Source organism: Oncorhynchus gorbuscha, linkage group LG19 (genome assembly GCF_021184085.1).
Source record: "Oncorhynchus gorbuscha isolate QuinsamMale2020 ecotype Even-year linkage group LG19, OgorEven_v1.0, whole genome shotgun sequence".
Taxonomy (NCBI): domain Eukaryota; kingdom Metazoa; phylum Chordata; class Actinopteri; order Salmoniformes; family Salmonidae; genus Oncorhynchus; species Oncorhynchus gorbuscha.
Window position 1 is genome coordinate 42,091,917 of NC_060191.1, and position 23,794 is coordinate 42,115,710.

At 45.1% G+C, this 23,794-nt stretch overlaps 1 protein-coding gene across 1 annotated transcript; it reads left to right on the top strand.

Moving 5' to 3' along the window:
- The first annotated feature begins 3,981 nt into the window (after nucleotides 1-3,981).
- On the top strand, nucleotides 3,982-19,251 carry LOC124004889 (zinc finger CCCH domain-containing protein 4-like). Its single transcript, XM_046313712.1, is given in 15 exon segments — nucleotides 3,982-4,277; nucleotides 8,528-8,819; nucleotides 9,007-9,114; nucleotides 9,228-9,486; nucleotides 9,637-9,794; nucleotides 9,945-10,029; nucleotides 10,242-10,378; nucleotides 10,505-10,606; nucleotides 10,767-10,878; nucleotides 11,070-11,179; nucleotides 11,297-11,727; nucleotides 11,828-12,111; nucleotides 12,290-12,538; nucleotides 16,956-17,608; nucleotides 17,611-19,251. Coding segments are annotated over 15 exon segments (4,074 nt in total). The 5' UTR covers nucleotides 3,982-4,197; the 3' UTR covers nucleotides 18,625-19,251.
- Nucleotides 19,252-23,794: the final 4,543 nt, after the last annotated feature.

Genomic DNA, 23,794 nt, shown 5'->3' on the forward strand with positions numbered 1-23,794 from the left:
TGTTCACATACCTTGCATTACTGCATTATGTATACACTGTATTTTATACCATCTATTGCATCTTGCCTATGCTGCTTGGCCATTGCTCATCCATATATTTATAAGTACACATTCTTATTCCATCCCTTGACTTAGATTTGTGTGTATTAGGTAGTTGTTGTGGAATTGTTATATTACTTGTTAGATATTGCTGCACTGTCTGAACTAGAAGCACAAGCATTTCGCTACACTCACAATAACATCTGCTAACCAAGCATCTGTGACTAATACAATTTGATTTGATTTGATACTGCCATTATACTGCACTTTGACAGCAATCTTTTTCCGTAAGGGTGGCTCATCTTCTTCTACTACTCTCTTTAGTGCCTCAGCATATGACACCTGCATTACTCTGATCCTGGCAACCTCAACCTGCCTTTCTCTCACCAGACACCTCTGATCTCCAGCACCATGGATACCCCTACTGTTTCCACACACACACAACCTTTTCCACCGATACTACACAATCCTTTGTCTTAGGCCCTCCTGCACACTTCTCACATCTAGGAATATCCATCCTACACACTACTGTCACATGACCATAAGCTTGAAACCTAAACCAGTAATGGGTTCGGGTCAAAAGCTCTCATGGTATAACTGACACATCCTAACTTGCAGAGTTTTTACCAGATAAAGGCATCAAAACTCAGTAGTACAGACAGTGTCATCTCTGTTTCACCACCCTCTCCACCGGGGGTCTCCGTTGCACCAAACAGTGGGCGTCACAGACACCAGGAATCTTAAAATTCAGTTGAGCCTCCTCAACACTTAACGCCAGGTGGTGCGGAGCGCACGTTCCTCTGGACGGCAGAAATACAAAAACATAAACAAGATTCCACTTCCCCACCATTCCTCAAACTCTCCTCCACCCAACCTGACACCACATATGAATCACCCAGAAGGCAAGGATCCATTCTCTCCAAAAATTCTCACTCTCACTGGGCAAAAACATCTTTATCGCCATCTGAATGAGGCTCAAACTCTGCGTTCTTCACCGCACCTGCCACCGCAGTTAATTCACACTCACTGGTCATGTTACATTGTATTCTGTAGCACTCAATATTTACTCTTAATATGTTCCACGTTCTTCCTTTTTCCCTGTCTACCTTCTTCGTCCCACGGACGTTAGTTTCTTCTGTAGCGAACATAGAGTAGTTTAAGAATTCCGTTTGAGTCGTCGGGCAAGCTTTCTGCATACACAGTCTGAATTAAATAACTGCAAAAACTTGAAAGTTTCCTTACAAGTCAGAATGTAGAGTACAATTTCATTTGGACTTACTCTACCGGTTGTCTGTGTGGTTGGTCCTTATTCGGGTCAAAATCTGAGAAAAAAATATCCACACGACAGTATTATTCACCTGACCTTTTAGAGTAACGGCACTGCCGTTGAGACTTTTCTATCACCTGGCACATGCACAAAACCTTGTAAACACCTGCACGACTTTGGTTAGTATGCATACATTGCGTGGATGTACTTCCATCTTGTGCACATCCCTTAGGTGATGAGCAAACAAATCGTGAAAGCCATACACAGAGACCCACCTTTTGAAGTCGATTTAATAATACTTTCCTGTGGATATTTTGTCTCAAATTCTACCAGCAGAACGAAATCAGTGGACAACAGGTAAAGTTCAAATTAAGTTTATTCTACATTTTGACTTGTAAAGGGACTGTTTGGAATTTTTCCATCTATATGTGAAGAGAGTGGACCCATTGAAACTCAGATCCGTAGAGGTTTGTACTTTATCAAAAGAATAGGCCATCTCCTTATGTTTTTTCTTCTCCCCATTTTCTCACTGTAAGACATACAGTGGCAAGAAAAAGTATGTGAACCCTTTGGAAATACCTGGATTTCTGCATAAATTGGTCATAAAATTTGCTCTGATCTTCATTTGGGTCACAACAATAGACAAACACAGTCAGCTTAAACTAATAACACACAAACAATTATCCGTTATGTCTTTATTGAACACACCGTATAAACATTCACAGTCCAGGGTTGAAAAAGTATGTGAACCCTTGGATTTAATATCTGGTTGACCCTCCTTTGGCAGCAATAACCTCAACCAAACATTTTCTGTAGTTGCAGCTCAGACCTGCACAACGGTCAGGAGGAATTTTGGACCATCCCTCTTTACAAAACTGTTTCAGTTCAGCAATATTCTTGGGATGTCTGGTGTGAACTGCTGTCTGGAGGGCAGGCCACAGCATCTCAATCGGGTTGAGGTCAGGACTCTGAATGAGCCACTCCAGAAGGCACATTTTCTTCTGTTGAAACCATTCTGTTGTTGATTTACTTCAGTGTTTTGAGTCACTGTCCTATTGCATCACTAAACGTTTGTTGAGCTTCAATTGGTGGACAGATAGCCTAACATTCTCCTGCAAAATGTCGTGATAAACTTGGAAATTCATTTTTCCGTCGACGATAGCAAGCTATCCAGGCCATGAGGCAGCCCCAAACCATGATGCTCCCTCCACCATACTTTACAGTTAGGATAAGGTTTTGATGTTGGAGTGCTCTGCCTTTCTTTCTCCACACAGTGTTGTGTGTTCCTTCCTTCCAAACAACTCAACTTTAGTTTCATCTATCCACAGAATATTTGGCCATTAGCACTGTGGAACATCCAGGTGCACTTTTGCAAGCAGTGGCTTCTTCCGTGGTGTCCTCCCATGAACACATTCTTGTTCAAGGTTTCACATATCGTAGACTTGTCATCAGAGATGTTAGCATATTCCGTAGATTTCTGTAAGTCTTTAGCTGACGCTCTAGGATTCTTCTTAACCTCATTGAGCATTCTGCGCTGTGCTCTTGCAGTCATCTTTGCAGGACGGCCACTCCTAGAGAGTAGCAACAGTGCTGAACTTTCTACATTTATAGACAATTTGTTTTACAGTGGACTGAGGAACATCAATGCTTTTAGAGATACTTTTGTAACCATTTTCAGCTTTATGCAAGTCAACCATTTTTAATCTTAGGTATTTTGCAATCTCTTTAGTTCTTAAATTTTGTGAGTGTTTTTTATAGGTTAAGGCAGCTCTAACCAACATCTCCAATCTCTGTCTCATTGATTGAACTCCAGGTTAGTTGACACCTGACTCTAATTAGCTTTTGCAGAAGTCATTAGCCTAGGAGGTCACATACTTTTTCCAACCTACACTGTGAATGTTTAAATTATGTATTCAATATAGACAAGAAAAATACAATTTGTGTGTTATTAGTTTAAGCACACGGTTTGTCTATTGTTGTGACTTAGATGAAGATCAGATCCAATTTGATTACCAATTTATGTAGAAATCCAAGTAATTCCAAAGGGTTCACATTGTGTCTTGCCACTGTATGCATACCATCATAGCACAGGCCTACCAACAAATGTAACAGTGGAATAAATGAATTCATGACATTTTTAAATGCAGTGCTCAGACATTCTGTGAGAGGAAATTACATTTAAAACATGATATGAAGCTATAAATCAAAGTTCCCTTATGATAACAAAAACATGAAAATGGAGCCTATACCTGGTCCTAGGTTTGTATTTTGTGATATTCCTTCATTATTAGTTATATTATTTTCTTCTAATCTGCATGGTTGGTTAAAGGGCTTGTAAGTAAGCATTTCACTGTCAGGTGAAACACCCAATTAATTAAATATAAAGCTACCACCAATATAGTCATTCCATGGAGAGGGAACTGAGGGCCAACTAAGAGAAAAGTAAAGTGAACTTGTTCAAATTACTAGACAGGTAGCAGAATACCTCAACGTGCCCTAAAATTCAGTCCCCTAGGCTGCAGATATGCATATACACACGCCAAAGAGTGATCTTTCAAAACCGCTGAACGAAAATTGTTCGGGTATTTCCGTGACAAACGTATGAGAACGTAATGTTTATGTCGTCATATTCGGAATATCCCGCCCCTTCTCTTTGGAGGAGACAGTCAGCCATTTTAAGTGGATGAGTTTCATTTTACAGCGCAACTGTAGGACGGAGAATCTCAGGACACAATTTCAACCTATTTCTCTAACAACTGTTAGTGGGGAATTGACTACTATGAACTGAAACTCTTCCTTAAACCATTAACAAGTACTGTAGATCCAAGTTAAGTGACGCATAAGCCAGTAGAGTTGTAATTTTTTTTTGCACCTAAATGTAGCTAGAGGAAATGGCTGTGGAAAGCATGACTGTCCATCCAAACTCCCCAACAACAACCAACCACGAACACAGTCTTCTCACTGACGAAAGGTCGAGTAATTCTACAATCATATTTCTATCAAACTATTTATTTGTCCTGTGCTTTTTAGGTATAAAAAGCCCGGGTTTCTTTTTCCTTTTTCTTTCAAAGGGATTAAACTCGCCTTTTTCTGGGGAACAAGTACAGAGGTAACGAACGCCATCTTGAAACGTTGCTCAGCGCAAACTGGAAGGTCAAATATGAACCTGGGATCTGTTCAGTTTGAATAAGTATTTCAAGGAGTTATTTTATGAAGGAAAAATACCATCAGTTCAAATAATTGATCCATCAAAGTTGCATCCCCACCAAAGTAGAGTGAAAGAAGAAAAATATGATTTTTGCTTGCTAATTGTCCACCATCAACTTAAATAGCAAAAAATGTATTTCTGAATAGATTTCCAATTAGTTATATGTCCAAAACGTTTTTGAACACAAAAGCTTTGCAAAATTGCATCGCAAAGACGGCTAGCTAACGCTCCAACTCGCCAGCTAGCTGGCTGCCCTCCGTGGGGAAGAAAAGCCAGTTTGCTAACTATCCGCCAAGCCAATAGGGCGAATTTTAACAGTTTCATAATTAATCATTACATTATAGGTTTTTCAGGTCAGACAAAGACTTGATTGCAATGGATTAATAGCCAGTTGTGTGACATTGGAGGTATTTCCTTTATTAGCACTCATGCTAAGTAACGAAGTGGCTAACTACGCAGTTATTTTTTTGCTAGCTAGCTTGCCAGATCAATCTAGCTTGTAAGCAAAGGCCGCCATTGTGCCTGCCCCCTTTTTTTTAGCAACTAGATAGTTGTGTTGAAAGCATTTTGTCATTGGAATTGATGCAGCTGTTCACTTGTCACCCTATATATAGACGGAGCCCTCTTAAATCGGCGAATAAAATGAATTGGTTCGATCAGTTAATGTTAACTACCTATGAAGTTCACTATTGGTCCACGGGCTAATGTTAACTAAGACAACTAGCTAGGGATTAATATAACGTTTAATCACTAACAATTAACAACTTGATACATTTCCAGGGCGTGAAATTGATCATACTAACTAGTCAACAAAAATGTAACAAACGTGATTGCACAATTGTTTTAGCATGCTCATCCACTTTAACCCATTTTTAAAACGTTATTTGAGTTATTACTAGATCTGTACATTAATGGATTTAACATTTTCTTCCTTTGCTAGTTCAGGACAATTGCCTAATTTCGTGCCCCTATAAAGTTTATATTTTCTCAGGACAGACTGCTATATTACTTTAGATTGTTATCCCAAACACCCACCAAATCCCAGCACTGTGTTGAACGTTTGCAAAGCATATCAGATGTCTAAAAAAGTCAAGTAAACCACAAATGTTCCCTGTCTGTCTTCAGCACCCCCAACAACCCAAGTTATACCATTTCCACAAACCCTAATAATAAAGTGGGGAGACCACTATTATGTTCCAAAAACTTTGGGGGGGGGGGGGTGGTCATAACAGTGCTTTTGAGTGCAGAATGTGAAAACCTCTCACAGTAAGTACTTCCCAAAGGCCCATTGTTTGTAGTTTAATTGATTATTAGGGAACATTTTTACCTTTTTAATTAAGCTATAATTGTGTTGTGATGATGCATGAAAATTATTGTAAAATGTATTTTTAAGTGAAAATGTAAGTTTACATGACTGATTGTACCTAGTACTTTCAGCATTAACTCAGTTTTATGCTCTTGGAACTACATAGGGTGTGTCCAGTGGACGCACACAACTTTATAGCAACTGTAAAGGTTGTCTTGTTTGAAGTGTGATTGTGTATTATTTATTTTTATTAGGCTATATATTTGGATCCAAGTGTAACTTTTTTTCTGTTCATAGTTCTTTGGCGTAGAGTAGACTAGAGCCTTATCTAATTGGCAGTAGTGAGTGCTATCATTTCCTGACCACTCTGTTGTTATTGGAGTGATACATCCTTTTTTTTTTTGCGAAGTCTGTGATGTGGGCTATTAAACCCAGAGGAGGCTGTTGACAGGTGCTTTGCATTTGCCATTTAACACAATTGTCAGGACATCTAACCAGCCTGACAATATATTTTTTTATATCAAATTCTTTATTACTGTAATGTTAATAAACCAAAACACCTGTAACCTCAGTTTGAAAATGTTGTAAGAAGAAGTTTTCATTCAGGGCAAGACAAGATAGGTTTGGCTCGACCCTAACGTCTCTTTACACAACTAAATGGTTTGGCATACTCCCAACCAATGGGAGTGGCACGCCTCTGTAGAAGTATAGGTTGGCTTGACTGACATCTGAACTGAGCAAAATCATGATAAAGCGTTTTGCTTGTCTGCAGAATCCTGAATACTTGAACCTGGCACTCCAATAGAGTGCCAATAGAGTCAGAGCTATGTCAGTAGAGCCTTTGTTCTGTGTACGTGCCCATGTCAGTCCAAAGAACCCCCAGCAATGCAAAGTTCTGCGCTCATCAAGAATGGCCTCATTGTGCCTCTTGAAGGACGTGAGTGATCATGATTCAAGGGTTGGCTGTGTTGAGTTAAATTATGTTGACGCCATTGATTTATGCCAAGTGGTAATACCATGCCATTCACAATGAAGGAATAAATGTATCAACTTGCAGTTGTAGAGGAATTTGGTTTATTTAAGAGTGACTAGATCTATATCTGGTCCCTTTCTGGCTGAGAGTAAACTTAGGATAACTAAACGTAAGGAGGAGCAGGAGACCGTAGTAAGTCCCAGCAACCCTCGTGCCCCGGAGGAAAGTCATGTCCTACATAGCATGCCTTATTGTCACGCCAGTGTATTTCAGTAAATCATGTAATGGCACGCCTCTGTGAAACTACACCTTGAAAGATGGCAGGGGAAAAATGTTTCTGTTTCTAATTTCTTGTCTGTTTTCTCTAGCCACATTTAGGCCCAGCTATTCCAGTTTTAATACAGTTTTAACCACTGCAGTTTCCTGTGTAAAGTTTGAGCTGTGTATTGGTTGTTGGTTAAATATTTTCATCTTCTAAGCAAGCATATTGCATGCTGTTGAGGTCTGTTGACAGATGAAATTGACTAATCTTCACTGATAAATAGCAGACTGTTTAAGATCATTTTTGTTATGTAAACACTTTGATCTCCCCGCACAGGAATGACTAGCTCGATTTAGTGATGGGCCTATTGCTTTCAAAATGTCCTTGAAATGAATGTTGATGTTGAATCCACCCTGTATCATGAAGGCCAACGGATTCCGCATGTCCAGCAGTACTGAATCCCCCTCCCCACCAGTTGCATCATCATAGTTGCATCACTCTCAACTTCTCCCAGTCCAAAGAGACAAAACAGTGAAGCTCAAAGTGTACACATTACACACACATGGAAATGTCATACCTATAACGAAATGCTGAGAAACTTGCTTTTACTGATTGCTGTCCCATATATTAACTGCCATATAATTTGTTTACCACAGACCACACCCACCTTATCCCTGTCCTCCTCGCGATAACTCAGCTTGTTTTGACACAAATAACACACATCCTTTACACCCTAGCAGTCCTATCTCCAGCATACAGTTGTTAGGCCTATGTGTTCAGTCTAAGAAAAACATGATCTGGCCCTCTGACTCTCAGCACACACTAGGTTTATGTCACCCACAATAACAGCCAACCATCAACCCAGTCACCCAAACACTCATAACTCATCAGAATGTTCCAGCAGAGCAGCCTACGTTGTCATGGTTTGTGAGTGAACGGTGGTGTGATTAATGTTTGACGAGTTCAGAGAAACGCAGCTCTCAGACATTTTCACAGGATAGGATAACAACAGCTGATTGGCCCCGAGGACAACCGCATTATCTCCACTGTCAAGACAAACATACAGAAATGCACAAGGAAACGGCATAATTAAAAACCCACAAATTAAATTGTTCACGTTAGAACATGAGGGAAGTGACTCCCTCGGGCTATACAAGTCATCAATGTGTAGAACAGGTACAATTGAATTTTGCTATTTTAGCTCAACCATGAAAAAGGAATTATCCAAATTCCCAGCCTAGCACTCGCAGTTGTTAATGCCATTTTTTCCCACTTTACCTTTCCCCAGACAAAAAGCTTTGATCCCTTATAATTATGGTCTGGTGGTGGTGTCTAGGAATGTAATGTTCACCACCCAGGAACCATCCACCTGTCCCATACTGGGAGTCCAAACATGAACTACGCGTTTGAGACCGGAGTGTGGCTTGAACAGCATTTTGATGTCCTGCCTATCTGTTCTCGGTTTGTCACAGACGTGAGGATGGTGAGCTGGAAGAGGGGGAGTTGGAGGATGATGGTGGAGAGGTGGAGGTGGCAGAGGAGCCCGGCACCGGGGGAGGAGGAGAAGATGGAGGTGCAGGTGAAGAAGCAACAGCAACAGAGGCAGCCCCCCCAGAGAAAATTCACCGTAGCAAAGAGCGCCACGCCAGCGGCGACGAGAAGGACGACGAGAAGGCCCGCCGCCACAAGAGGAAGAGGAAAAAAGAGAGGGAGCGAGAGAAGGAGAAGAGGAGAGCCAAGAAGAGACGCAAATCCAAGCACAAAGTAAGATAGCGTTTGTGTGTGTGTTTCACATCCAGCTCAGCTCTGGCTTTCATCGTCCTATACATACCCTTCAGATCAGGGATGTTATTGCTTTCTTACTGTTTAGTCTAAATGTTTCTTCGTACTTTGTCACTCAACCTTTGTCACTCAACCTATCTCTCTTTCTGTGTTGTGTGTGGTGTTACAGCGTCATGCCTCCTCCAGTGATGACCACTCAGACTTTAGCGATGACTCTGACTACAGCCCAGGTGAGAAGAGGAAGTATCGGGACTATAGCCCTACGTACACCCCTTCTGTAAGTTACCCCATGGCGGCGCTCTAAATCACATGATACCTGCTGCGGAGTTGCTAGTCTGTTTGTCACCATGTAATTACAGTGGTCTAACAATGATTTTGTTTCCTTCCCAGTCCCTTGGAGGTTACCCACCAGCCCCGTCCTCTGTCCACGGGGGCCCCATGCCTAAGAAGGGCAGCTACGTGAAGATGGACAAGCAAAGCTACGGGAGCTACGGCGATTATGAAGAGGAGAACTACGAGGGAGAGGAGGATGAGGAGATGGGCGATGAAGACTACGATGACTTCACCAAGGAGCTCAACCAGTACCGCAAGTCCAAGGAGGGAGGCAGCGGCGATGGAGGTGGAAGGGGCAACTGTCGCGGGGGCAGAGGTAGAAAAAATGGGGTCAGAGGTGAATTGAACGACCCTTACTAGTTTGCTTGCAGGTCCCCGCGTGCCTTGGAGATGCTGACACAAGGTGCTGACAGTGCTTCTTTTTCTTTCTCCACAGGAGGTAAAGGTCGTATGAAGAACCAGAGAGGTCGAGGAGGCATGAGAGGAGGGCGTGGAGGTAGAGGAAGAGGAGGGAGCAGGGGTCGGGGACGAGGGGGCAAGATGGGCGGAGACAATGAGGATGGAGAAGGGATGATGTATGGAGGAGGAGGAGGAGGAGGAGGAGGAGGAGGAGACGAGATGGAGGTGAGTCAAAGACAGTCATCCTCTGGCCCCAGATGCACAGATCATTTCACATTGTTTATCAATGATACTGGTGTGCTTGCTAAATTATATTGTTTTGGGAAAGTGTTTTGCTTCTGAATGGTTCCTTATCCTGTTGATGTTGTGTTCTAGTATGGAGACGATGACTATGACCACATGGGTGAAGATGACTATGATGAATACTCTCAGTACAGGAAGTCCAAAGACCGTGGAAGGGGTGAGTTGGCTGTCAGAATGTGAAGGATTACCACTATTATTCACACTACACAATACTTAGTCATGCTACTGTAATAAAGACATGCTAGGTTAGCTGTTCTGATGTACTTCCTAAGTAAACATGCTTTGCACCTGATCCAAAATGGTTGCCTGTCTTGTTCCATTGTAGCCCACTGATGAAGTGTCTCTCTCTGCTCCAACCAGGTGGTAAAGGTGGGCGGGGGCGGGGCCGGGGGAAACAGGGGCGTGGTATGAACCGGGGAGGCCGAGGTAGGAACCGGGGGAGAGGCCGAGGGGGCGGAGACCAGGGTCACGATGAGGACAACAATGGAGACAATGGGGACATGGGGGTGAGAATAAAACCAACTACAACACCTTACAGACCTGCTCGCTCATCTGAATGACTACTCAACCTGTACAAGTTTCTGATAACGCTCTGAAACTGGTAATGTTTGTTTGCTTGTGTTGTGGTGCAGGATGGAGGAGGAGGCCAGCACAACAAGCACCAGGGGGACAAGCACCAAGACAAGAAAGGGAAACCCATCTGCAAGTACTACATGGAGGGCCGCTGTACATGGGTAAGAAGGAAATCATGGAATTTGAGCAGAGATAATGTTCTTGCCATTCTCAATAGAATGCCAAATCATTTTCCTTCTGACATATGTTACCGTCAACTGCTTTTTCAAATCTTGTCCAAACGTGATTTTTTATTGTTTTAACGCTTTGCCAACTTTCCAGGGGGAACACTGCAACTTCAGCCACGACATTGAGCTGCCCAAGAAGAAAGAACTCTGCAAGTTCTACATCACTGGCTTCTGCGCACGGGCTGAAAACTGCCCCTACATGCATGATATCCTTTACCTGCAGTTCACTTTGTATCAGATAGGACATTTCCTTCAGTGTGTGTTTCCAGCTAGCATTGCTAGAACGGCCATACTAGTTGTCAAGTTTAGTATAGCCTATATCAGTGCTACACCCGAGACAGTCTTTGAGTGAGTTCAGTCCATCCAGGCCTTCCATAGTTCCTTAACTCCCCAGCACGTGATTTCCCCTGCAAGCTGTTCCACACCACCGGGAGCTGTGTGAATGGAGACGAGTGCATGTTCTCCCACGAGCCTCTGACCGACGACACCCAAGACCTGCTAAACAAGGTGAGCCGTCCTCAAGTGGATTTAGACACCAATTCTCTCTGTTTCTTTAAATCACTCCCTCTCCTCTGTGTTAGTCTGTTAACCCCTTTTGACCTCCTTTTCACCTCATGTTTGTAGATGCTGGCGGAGGATGCAGAGGCTGGAGCTGAGGATGAGAAGGAGGTGGAGGAGCTAAAGAAGCAGGGGATCAACCCCCTTCCCAAGCCTCCTCCTGGGGTGGGCCTGCTCCCGACACCGCCCAGACCAGGGCCACCCGACAACTCTGGCCCTGGGGACTTTGGATCTCCTGGACCACCACAGGGCCCCATGTCCCCCAACGGCCTCCCCGGCCCAGGGCCTAACCAAGGGCCCGGTCCCTGTCCTGGTTCCCTTCCCGCCTACCCAGACAGTGGCCCCTACCAGGGCCCTCCCAACCCCAATGGTCCCGCACCCCCATCCATGGGCCCCCAACCCCCCTGTCCTGGCAATGGAGGGAAGAAGATCCCCTCGTTGTTTGAGATCAAGGTGCAGCCCACGGGACAGCTAGCTCAGAAACTAGCTAATCACCGGTGAGCTTTTCACATCCATCCAAACCTATTTATGTGGCTTTTATAGTTTGAGTGTGCGCTAGGAACATGGTATAACTCAACAATCTTTCTCTCTGCAGAGGTCAGACCCCAGGAACTGCCACAGGCCAAGCTGGCGCCACTGGCCCCCAAGGGCACCCTGGCCCTGGGGGCCTCCGCCTCGGTTCCCTCCACCTGGCATGATGCCCCCAGACATGTCCATGTGTCCTCCCCCACCCATGGGCCCTGGAGGACCCCCCATGATGCCAGGCTTTGGCCCAGAAGGGGGGCCTATGATGCCCCCCGGACCTCCTCCAGGGGGTAACTTCTTTGATAACTTCTTCAACCAGCAGCAAGACATGAATATGGACGAGGTAGTGGAGGAAGGTGAGCTGAGCTGATATCGTATCACATCATGAACGAAGCATACAATCACTGTTCGCATCAGAGACTAATCAGAGACTTCCCTCCAATATCATTTCAGATTGAATTTAAACCTGTGCTGTTATGTGTCTCTGAGAGTGTTCTGTATTGTAGTTGTCAACCTTCCTCCTGTACCTTTCAGGTGATCACTTCCAGGGCTTTGGAGGGATGGACGTGAAAGAAGCAAGAGGATCGGGAGGAAACCATAGCTCCGTGGGAGGTCCTGACGTTCCCGCAAACGGAGGCTCGGCCAATCAGCAGGCGGGGATGGGAGTGCCTGAATTTCTGCCGCCGGCCCAACGCATGCTGTTCATGAGAATTCAACAGAAACAGCAGGAGGATGAGGAGAGGGCCAGACTTGCCAAGGGGGTAGGAGAGAGGGACGTGGAAGGTACGTTCTATATATATATATATATATACACACACAGACAGACCGACTGTAGACCAGGGGTGGGCAACATGCGTTCAATATTTTTTTAATCCTAAAATTCAAAATCACATATCTAAATGATCCTTGGTATGACCATTTTAAAACAATTTCATATGTTAGCTTAGTAGACCCCTCCCCCCCAGGCGTAGACACTCCAGGCCACTCTTTAAAAAATGTTTTAAAAATAATTGTGATTGGATAGATAGAGAGAGGGGAAAGATAGAGGAGAGAGTTGCTGAAATGGGCCGGATTCGAATCCATGCTGCAGCAGTTACACCACTCTAGGCCACCCTGGTCACTCTTGAATGTCTAAAACTAGATATAAAGTACACTACATGACCAAGAGTATGTGGACACCTGCTCGTCGAACATCTCATTCCAAAATCATGGGCATTAATATGGAGTTTGTACCCTCTTTGGTGCTATAATAGCTTCCACTCTTCTGGGAAGGCTTTCCACTAGATTGGAACATTTCTGCAGGACTTGCTTCCATTCAGACCACAAGAGCATTCGTGAGGTCGGACACTGATATTGGGCGATTAGGCCTGGCTCGCAGTCGGCGTTCCAATTTATCCAAAAGGTGTTTGATGTGGTTGAGGTCAGGGCTCTGTGCAGGCCAGTCAAGTTCTTTCACACAGATCTCGACAAACCATTTCTGTATGGACCTCACTTTGTGCAAGGGGGCATTGTCATGGTTAAACAGGTAAGGGGCTCCCCCAAACTGTTGCCAAAACTGTACATTTGGCACTATGCATTGGGGCAGGCAGCGTTCTCCTGCCTGGCATCTGTCAAACCCAGATTTGTCCATCGGACAAACAGATGGTGACGCGTGATTCATCACTCCAGAGAATGCATTTCCACTCCTCCAGAGTCCAATGGCGGCGAGCTTTAATCACTCCTGCCGACGCTTGGCATTGCACATAGTGATCTTAGGCTTGTGTGCGGCTGCTTGGCCATGGAATCTCCTTTCATGTAGCTCCCAACGAACGGTTCTTGTACTGATGTTGCTTCCAGAGGCAGTTTGGAACTTGGTAGTGAATGTTGCAACTGAGGACAGACGCGCTTCAACAGTCGGCGGTTCCGTTCTGTGAGCTTGTGTGGTCTACCACTTCACGGCTGAACCGTTGTTGCTCCTGAACGTTTCCACTTCACAATAACAGCACTTACAGTTGACCGGTGCAGGTCATAAATTTGACAAACTGACTTGTTGGAAAGGTGGCATCCTGTGACGATGCCCCGTTGAAAGTCACTGAGCTCTTCAGTAAGGCCATTCTACTGCCAATGTTTTTCTATGGAGATTGCATGGCTGTGTGCTCTGTATTTATACACCTGTCAGCTAGGGCTTGGCATTGTGGGCGATATGACGATATACATCGTCTGACGATAGAGCATAATATGAAACGATAGATATTTTCCTATTGTTTATTTCGTTGTGTCGCAAATCACACTCTTTGTGGCAATATTTTTAGTCAATTGGACGTCGCTTTGCGTGTAAAAGGAAATTTGCAATACAAACAAACATGGAGGAGAGTGAATGTGACACAGAGCACGGAGCTCGTACCTTAAAGAGGGTCTATTTCGGTCGCATGGACGTGGTTTGGGTATGAAAAGTCTGACACGGACCAGAAAACCGTCCTCTGCAAAATATGCCACAGGCCGGTCCAGACAACAGGCTCAAACACCACTAACCTCTTACCACCTACACAAGAATCATGTGAAACAGTACAGAGAGAGTCTACGGATGAGACCCCAAAAAGTACAGTCGAGTGATCAAAACAAACCCCCGACTCAGTCCTTGCAATAGGCTTTTGCCTATTGGCAAAGAATCAGGAAGATGGAAGGAGATAACAGCTGCCGTTACAACTTACATCTGCAAAGATATGGCCCCAATTTACACGGTTGAGAGATGGGGGTTTCGTGAGTTGGTGCTCAACACTCGACCCAAGGTACCAAATGCCTTATTTGTTGAGTATAATTCAAAATGTAATAAGAAATAGGCCTTTACGTGTGGTCATTTTATATAAACTATTTATTAATTGAATTGACAGAAAATGTGTATATTGTGACATGTATCGTTATTGGGATATGAAATGACCTATATCGCGATATGAGATTTTGTCCATATCACCAGCCCTACTGTCAGCAACTGGTGTGGCTGAAATAGCCGAATCCACTAATTGGAATCGGTGTATGTCAAATTATAATAGTTTTCAAATAACTATCCTTTTTCTGGCCTGCAAATTGCTTTTGATGAACAAATTGATCCGAAAACATTGCCCACCCCTGCTTTGGACACTGTATTGAAGTCTATTATGCTTTTTATTTATCTGTTATTTTACCAGGTAAGTTGACTGAGAACACGTTCTCATTTGCAGCAATGACCTGAGGAATAGTTACAGGGAAAGGAGGGGGATGAATGAGCCAATTGTAAACTGGGGATTATTAGGTGACCGTGATGGTTGAGGGCCAGATTGGGAATTTAGCCAGGACACCGGGGTTAACACATACTCTTATGATAAGTGCCATGGGATCTTTAATGACCTCAGAGAGTCGGGACACCCGTTTAACGTCCCTTCCGAAAGACGGCACTCTACACAGGGCAGTGTCCCCAATCACTGCCCTGGGGCATTGGGATATTTTTTTTAGACCAGAGGAAAGAGTGCCTCCTACTGGCCCTCCAACACCACTTCCAGCAGCATCTGGTCTCCCATCCAGGAACTTACCAGGACCAACCCTGCTTTGCTTCAGAAGCAAGCCAGCAGTGGTATGCAGGGTGGTATGCTACTGGCATGTTGCTTAGACACTAATATAATAGCAAGCCAACACAGACAAAAACATAAGTACTTCTACTGGGCCTGGTTAACCTGGCATGACTCCATCTCAATTCTCCATAGACAAAACAAACAATTCCCACTGACACCGTATAAACAGTGCATTGGCAGTGCAAACACTGCAGGACAATGCTATATTAATACTGCACCATATAAAAACTTGCTCTAGGTCGCACTCACCCGTATAGGCTAGCTATGTAAGGCACATAAAGTAGGTTCAGTCGAGTGCATATGCTGTGTAAACCCTGGCTGCACCCTGGTCTAAAGTGTGCTCTATACAGGGAATAGGGTGCCATTTGGAACGTATATAAATCTAACGGTAATTAACAAGTCGTGCGGTTTTATCCTCAAAGTGCTTGTGTAAGTCTGGAAAATGTACAGTGTTCCTGTCTCCTTTTGTTTTGTTAGAAATGTATATGTGTCCCGAGGAGGCAGGAAATGTCTGTATGACACCGCTGACCCTCACTTGTAACCCTCAGCAGAGTCAACATCCTCTGGGCTCTGGTTGTGTAATACACTCCCATGGATCAGATTAGTGACTCCAATGGGCCTCTACTCCACTCCGTCGCTAGGTGGAGCTGTTGGTGTGTGAGACTACTAATTATGTTGGGCTCTGACATTGATTTAGGTCAGGCCAAGGTTTTATTGGGCCCCCTAAGTTTTCTGAGATAAAAGATTAAACATTTTAATTATTTTAATTTTGGGTATACAGTGTGAAGTCGTAAATTTACATATTCTTAGATTGGAGTCATTAAAACTTGTTTTTCAACCACTCCACAAATTTCTTGTTAACAAACTATAGTTTTGGCAAGTCGGTTAGGACATCTACTTTGTGCATGACAAAAGTAATTTTTCCATACACTGATATTGACGTGCCTTTAATCAGCTTGGAAAATTCCTGAAAATTATGTAATGGCTTTATGAGCTTCTGATAGGCTAATTGATGTAATTTGAGTCAATTGAAGGTGTACCTGTGGATGTATTTATGACATCATGGGAAAATCAAAAGAAATTAGCCAAGAAAATATTGTAAGCCTCCACAAGTCTGGTTCATCCTTGGGAGCAATGCCTGAAGGTACCACGTTCATCTGTACAAACAATAGATGGACAAAGATCGTACTTTTTGGAGAAATGTCCTCCTTTCTGATTGAAACAAAAATAGAACTGTTTGACCATAATGACCATCGCTATGTTTGGAGGAAATGGGGAGGCTTGCAAGCCGAAGAACACCATCTCAACCGTGAAACACGGGGGGTGGCAGCATCATGTTGTGGGGGTGCTTTGCTGCAGGAGGGACTGTTGCACTTAACAAAATAAATGGCATCATGGGTAAGGAAAATTAGGTGTATATATTGACACAACATCTCAAGACATCAGCCAGGAAGTTAAAGCTTGGTCGCAAATGGGTCTTCCAAATGGACAATGACCCCAAGCAGGATCCCAATTTCGTTTAAAAGTTTTAACGTTTAAATGTTCAGTGGTTGTGGTACTTACAGACCGTCAGTACGGTTGACTATGTCACTGATTCCTGTTGCTTTATCTCCTAGGTGACTCAGCTAACTGGTACTCCAGTGAGGATGAGGATGGAGGTGGCAGTGTCACATCCATCCTGAAGACACTCCGCCAGCAGAGCCAAGGGCCCCCCAAACCGGAGGGTCCCACCAGCGACCCCCGCCTCCAGAAAGGCTCCCCAGCGCACCCCTCCATCCGACCGGCGGACTCCCGTCAGGGGGACCCCCGGCTGGCCCGCGACCCCCGCCTCTCCCGGGCTACAGACTCTGCCCAGGCGTTGGACTCTCCCAACCCCTCCTTGGCCTCCACCGTCACCCCTGCAGACCCCCGCCTGGCACGGCTTGCTACCACCACCCTCACCCCCAAACCAGACGCCCCCCTGGTGTACAAGCCCCCGCCCCTCACGGCTCCCCCTGCAGAGGAGGAGGAGACGGAGAGGGTTCTGAGGGACAAGCCTGTGCCCATCCCCCTGGACCCCCTGATGGGCATGGCCCTGAGGGACCCACGCTCCCAGCTGAGGCAGTTCAGCCACATTAAGAAGGACATTCTCCTGCACATGCCCCCCTACGCTAAGACAGTGACATGGAACCCCGAGGACCTCATCCCTATCCCAATCCCTAAACAGGACCTTCTCCCCCTCCCTCCAGGCATCCCCCCTGTCTCAGCCCTGGATCCCCGCCTCTCACGCAGCCAGCAGCGAATCCATACGGCCCTCCCCCATACCCCACCCATCCCCCTCCCTCCTTAGAACCCCCAGCCCCCTCCTCCTCCCTCCCAGACTTTGAATTGCTCTCTCGCATCCTCAAGACTGTTAACGCCTCATCCGGCCCCTCCCAGTCATCCCCTTCTCTCCCCCTTGTCCCTCCACCGGCCTTGTTGCCGGCGCCTCCTGCTTTGTTGCCCATCCCTGTCGACAAGCCCGTCGATCCTCGAATGGCCCGCAAAGCCCCCGCTGACCCCCGGCTCCAGCCGCAGAAATCTGTCCTGAAGCAGTCTTCAGAGTCCCCTGTCCCCCCTCTGACGATCACCCCAGCAGCCCCTCCACCCACCTCCGGCTCCTCCTCCCCCACCATCGCCCCCTACGACCCTCGGCTACTGTCTGCAGGTGGAGTGGGTCGTGGAGGGGGAGTGGGTGCAGTTGGTGGCAGCAGTGTGCTGAGTGGTATCAGTCTTTATGATCCCCGGACTCCTAGTGCAGGTAAACTTGAGGGCCCTGGTGCCACCACAAACACAACCCCCAGCAGTGGCCCCACAGAGCCCAAACCCAGTGAGGCAGCACCAGCCAAGCCCAAGGCCAAGGAGCCCCTGTTTGTCCGTAAGTCTGCCCTGGACCAGCCGGAGCCAGAGAAGAGCAGCGAGCAGTCCACTGACCGCTACAACAGCTATAACCGGCCCAGGCCCAAGCCTGCACCCTCGCCGTCCACCGGGCCCCCCGGAGGTCCTGCTGCCTCTGTCTCCTCCATGGCCGGACAGGGCCCCCCTGGTGGTGCCGAGCAGGCCCCGGCGGGCATCCACAACCTGCCTGTGTCTTCGCTCTTCAGCATGGTGAAACAGGCCAGCAAGCCCAGCGGCTCCGGCAGCCCCTTTGGTGGGAACAGCCCTGCCCAGCCTGGCGACACCACCACCACCACGGAGCAGGACAATGCTTCTCTGAAGGAGGTTTTCAAAGGCTTTGACCCCACGGCATCACCCTTCTGCCAGTGATATATGAGCCTATCCTGGTCGAACATTGTTTTAGAGACTAACACTGAACGCATCAGCAAGGAGCGCACTGAGGCAGAAGTTGGACTGGCCACAGACTGTGAACGTTTGAACATGTTGCTCTGGCGTCACACCTGCAGTGTTTGATTTCTATAACAGACTTTGGGGCTAGGGAGGGAGGGTTTAGGGTGGATATGTCAGAGTCTGGGAAAGAGCGAACTCTATTTTAAAACAAACAGATGTATAAATAAATGTATTCCCTTTACGAGAGTCCCTCCCTACTTTAAGAGAGAACAATTATAGGACAACAAAAATGAGTCCACAGATTTAAATGGGCTGTACTTTGTCATTTATGCTTCTCCTAGTCCTGTTAATTTTCCTTTGCATTTGTTTGTAACTCCAGTCTCCAAGCTCTCCCTTTTATCATCCGTTCTGTCCATATCCCACCAACCCTTTCACGTCACTAGCTTCCACTGTGTCGCCGTCAGAATACTTGTCAATCATTGTAGCTTTTCTAGTACAATCACAGGCAAAGATAACACATAGAGAACATTCACTGCCATTCCCTCTGCCTGTAGCGTTATAACAGTACAGTATATTATATACGAATACAATTCTTTTGTTGCTTGATTTGAAGTAATTTCTTTGCACTGTCCGTCTGTTATCTGCCAGTCTTTCCCCTCTGTTGGCTCTCTTCTTATTTAATATTTGAGCCATATGCTCTGTCGGCACAGTTATCTCTTGTCTGTCTGTCTGTCTGTCTGTCTGTCTGTCTGTCTGTCTGTCTGTCTGTCTGTCTGTCTGTCTGTCTGTCTGTCTGTCTGTCTGTCTGTCTGTCTGTCTGTCTGTCCTATGACTATGTTGGCCATGTTGGTCCCACTACCCCACACACCCCTGCTTGAGGTTCCACTCACACCTCTCTGCCAGAGTCAGAACTGTGAATTGAAAACCACATAGTCCATCTGTCACGTGAGATATGATCATTTTAATTTATTTTTTATACTTATGAGATATCTGCCTCTCCTGTCTCCTCTGTCACATGACAGTTCATTTGAATCATTTGATATTGTGTGTGTGTATATGTGTATATATATATATAGATATATAGATATATATAGATATCACCCGTGTGTATATTATTTTTATATATATATATATATATATATATATATATATATATATATATATATATATATATATATATATATAATTACAAAGAAATACATTTCATTCCCCTGCATTTAAGTGGGATGCAGACTGTAACCGTGAGAGGAGAAACAGACACTGACATTCTTGTTTTGTTGAAGGTTCAAACATGTAAAATAAACTCAACTCAAATCCATAGAGGTATGAAAGCCTGGCTACACAAGCATCTAGTTTTTTCTAGTTTTGTTTTGCCCTTTACAAAAAGTCAATGCTTTGTAAATTGAACAGTGTCCTGTTTGACAAAAGGTAACATTTTATAACTGTTCACTGAAGGGGAGGTTGTGAAGTATTTAATAAAGGCGATACGTGATCAACCAGTAACTAACTGACCAGTGTTTCTCGTAGTTTGGTGGGCAGCCTAGGCGGTGGGGCGGACAGACGTCTCTGTGGTAGTATGTCATCAACCTGTTATCCTAGTGTTTCCTGCTAACCATGATCCCTGTGTGACTCATTTCCTTACACCTCTTGGCTCCAGGAAGTCACGTCATCATTAATCCCAGATCTCTTTAGCTAATGGTGGATGTCCACTGAGGATTTACCCCGGTGTTATACCCAAAAGACGCAGACTATTTTGTTTCCAACTACGCGGGCCGGAACCTGTTTCTCACTGGGCCATGGCTCCAGTGGACCTGCTCTGACTTGGAGCCAAGGCAAGTCCCTGGGTACTTTTTAGCTTGCGTTTTACATACACAGTAACAATGGCTAACTGAACTTTAACACCTTCTCACAAAGCAACATTCTTGAATTTAGTGTGAGTCATCAGGCTAGGTGACACCCTGGTGTGGAGGTAAGTCTAGATAGTGAGTCATCAGGCTAGGTGACACCCTGGTGTGGAGGTAAGTCTAGATAGTGAGTCATCAGGCTAGGTGACACCCTGGTGTGGAGGTAAGTCTAGATAGTGAGTCATCAGGCTAGGTGACACCCTGGTGTGGAGGTAAGTCTAGATAGTGAGTCATCAGGCTAGGTGACACCCTGGTGTGGAGGTAAGTCTAGATAGGAAACCACCATAATGGTTCCTACCTTACACAGGATCTCAAACAGATGGGTTAAAAACCTGACAGAACTTCTAAGAGTGACTTATTCTTAACATGTATGTGAATGTTGAGGTAGTGAGTATTCAGGCCACTGATTCCATACAGTATTGGGAAGTTATTTTATGACAGGAATGCCTTTAGGTTTTGGCATTCAGGACGGGGAGTGTTAACCAGGCTTGATCCCAAAACAGCTCATGACCTTCCTCACGATCCTCCTGACAACTAACAAATTTGCAACAGTACCCAGGGAATGAACGTACCAGAAAAAGATCATTACGAAATCCTACTACAGTAGTGTTTGTGTTTGTTTTTATATTTAGTCCTCAGCTAAAGATGATCCTACTTTGAGTGTTTCCCCTCCCAAATAATCTGTAATTGTTGCTTTTGGAACCTTGAAAATGTGTTGATTTTCTTTGGGCAGAATCTGAATAGTAGCAAATAGGCCTACCGCTTATAGGCCACAAAGGCAAAAAAAGAACACTTTAACATTTTTTACCACATCCCCTTAAATCTATATGAAGTGAAGGTACCTGCTCCTGGTGTGTGTATGTATATACAGTGGGGCAAAAAAGTATTTAGTCAGCCACCAATTGTGCAAGTTCTCCCACTTAAAAAGATGAGAGGCCTGTAATTTTCCGTCATAGGTACACTTCAACTATGACAGACAAAATGAGGGGAAAAAATCCAGAAAATCACATTGTAGGATTTTAAATTTATTTATTTGCAAATTATGGTGGAAAATAAGTATTTGGTCACCTACAAACAAGCAAGATTTGTCTCTCACAGACCTGTAACTTCTTCTTTAAGAGGCTCCTCTGTCCTCTACTCTTTACCTGTATTAATGGCACCTGTTTGAACTTGTTATCAGTATAAAAGACACCTGTCCACAACCTCAAACAGTCACACTCCAAACTCCACTATGGCCAAGACCAAAGAGCTGTCAAATGACACCAGAAACAAAATTGTAGACCTGCGCCAGGCTGGGAAGACTGAATCTGCAATAGGTAAGCAGCTTGGTTTGAAGAAATCAACTGTGGGAGCAATTATTAGGAAATGAAAGACATACAAGACCACTGATAATCTCCCTCGATCTGGGGCTCCACGCAAGATCTCACCCCGCGGGGTCAAAATGATCATATGAATGGTGAGCAAAAATCGCAGAACCACACGGGGGGACCTAGTGAATGACCTGCAGAGAGCTGGGACCAAAGTAACAAAGCCTACCATCAGTAACAAATTACGCCACCAGGGACTCAAATCCTGCAGTGCCAGACGTGTCCCCCTGCTTAAGCCAGCACATGTCCAGACCTGTCTGAAGTTGGCTAGAGAGCATTTGGATGATCCAGAAGAAGATTGGGAGAATGTCATATGGTCAGATGAAACCAAAATATAACTTTTTGGTATAAACTCAACTCGTCGTGTTTGGAGGACAAAGAATGCTGAGTTGCATCCAAAGAACACCATACCTACTGTGAAGCATGGGGGTGGAAACATCATGCTTCGGGGCTGTTTTCTGCAAAGGGACCAGGACGACTGATCCGTGTATAGGAAAGAATGAATACGGAAATGTATCGTGAGATTTTGAGTGAAAACCTTCCATCAGCAAGGGCATTGAAGATGAAACGTGGCTGGGTCTTTCAGCATGACAATGATCCCAAACACACCGCCCGGGCAACGAAGGAGTGGCTTCGTAAGAAGCATTTCAAGGTCCTGGAGTGGCCTAGCCAGTTTCCAGATCTCAACCCCATAGAAAATCTTTGGAGGGAGTTGAAAGTCCATGTTGCCCAGCAACAGCCCCAAAACATCACTGCTCCAGAGGAGATCTGCATGGAGGAATAGGCCAAAATACCAGCAACAGTGTGTGAAAACCTTGTGAAGACTTACAGAAAACGTTTGACCTCTGTCATTGCCAACAAAGGGTATATAACAAAGTATTGAGATAAACTTTTGTTATTGGCCAAATGCTTATTTTCCACCATAATTTGCAAATTCATTAAAAATCTTACAATGTGATTTTCTGATGAAAATTACAGGCCTCTCTCATATTTTTAAGTGGGAGAACTTGCACAATTGGTGGCTGACTAAATACTTTTTTGCCCCACAGTATATATACACTGCTCAAAAAAATAAAGGGAACACTAAAATAACACATCCTAGATCTGAATGAATGAAATATTCTTATTAAATACTTTTTTCTTTACATAGTTGAATGTGCTGACAACAAAATAACACAAAAAATATCAATGGAAATCAAATTCATCAACCCATGGAGGTCTGGATTTGGAGTCACACTCAAAATTAAAGTGGGAAACCACACTACAGGCTGATCCAACTTTGATGTAATGTCCTTAAAACAAGTCAAAATGAGGCTCAGTAGTGTGTGTGACCTCCACGTGCCTGTGTGACCTCCACGTGCCTGTATGACCTCCCTACAACGCCTGGGCATGCTCCTGATGAGGTGGCGAATGGTCTCCTGAGGGATCTCCTCCCAGACCTGGACAAAAGCATCCGCCAACTCCTGGACAGTCTGTGGTACAACGTGGCATTGGTGGATGGAGCGAGACATGATGTCCCAGATGTGCTCAATTGGATTCAGGTCTGGGGAACGGGGCGGGCCAGTCCATAGTATCGATGCCTTCCTCTTACTGACACTCCAGCCACATGAGGTCTAGCATTGTCTTGCATTAGGAGGAACTCATGGCCAACCGCACCAGCATATGGTCTCACAAGGGGTCTGAAGAGCTCATCTCGGTACCTAATGGCAGTCAGGCTACCTCTGGCGAGCACATGGAGGGCTGTGCGGCCCCCCCAAAGAAATGCCACCCCACACCATGATTGACCCACCACCAAACCGGTCATGCTGGAGGATGTTGCAGGCAGCAGAACGTTCTCCACGGCATCTCCAGACTCTGTCATGTCTGTCACATGTGCTC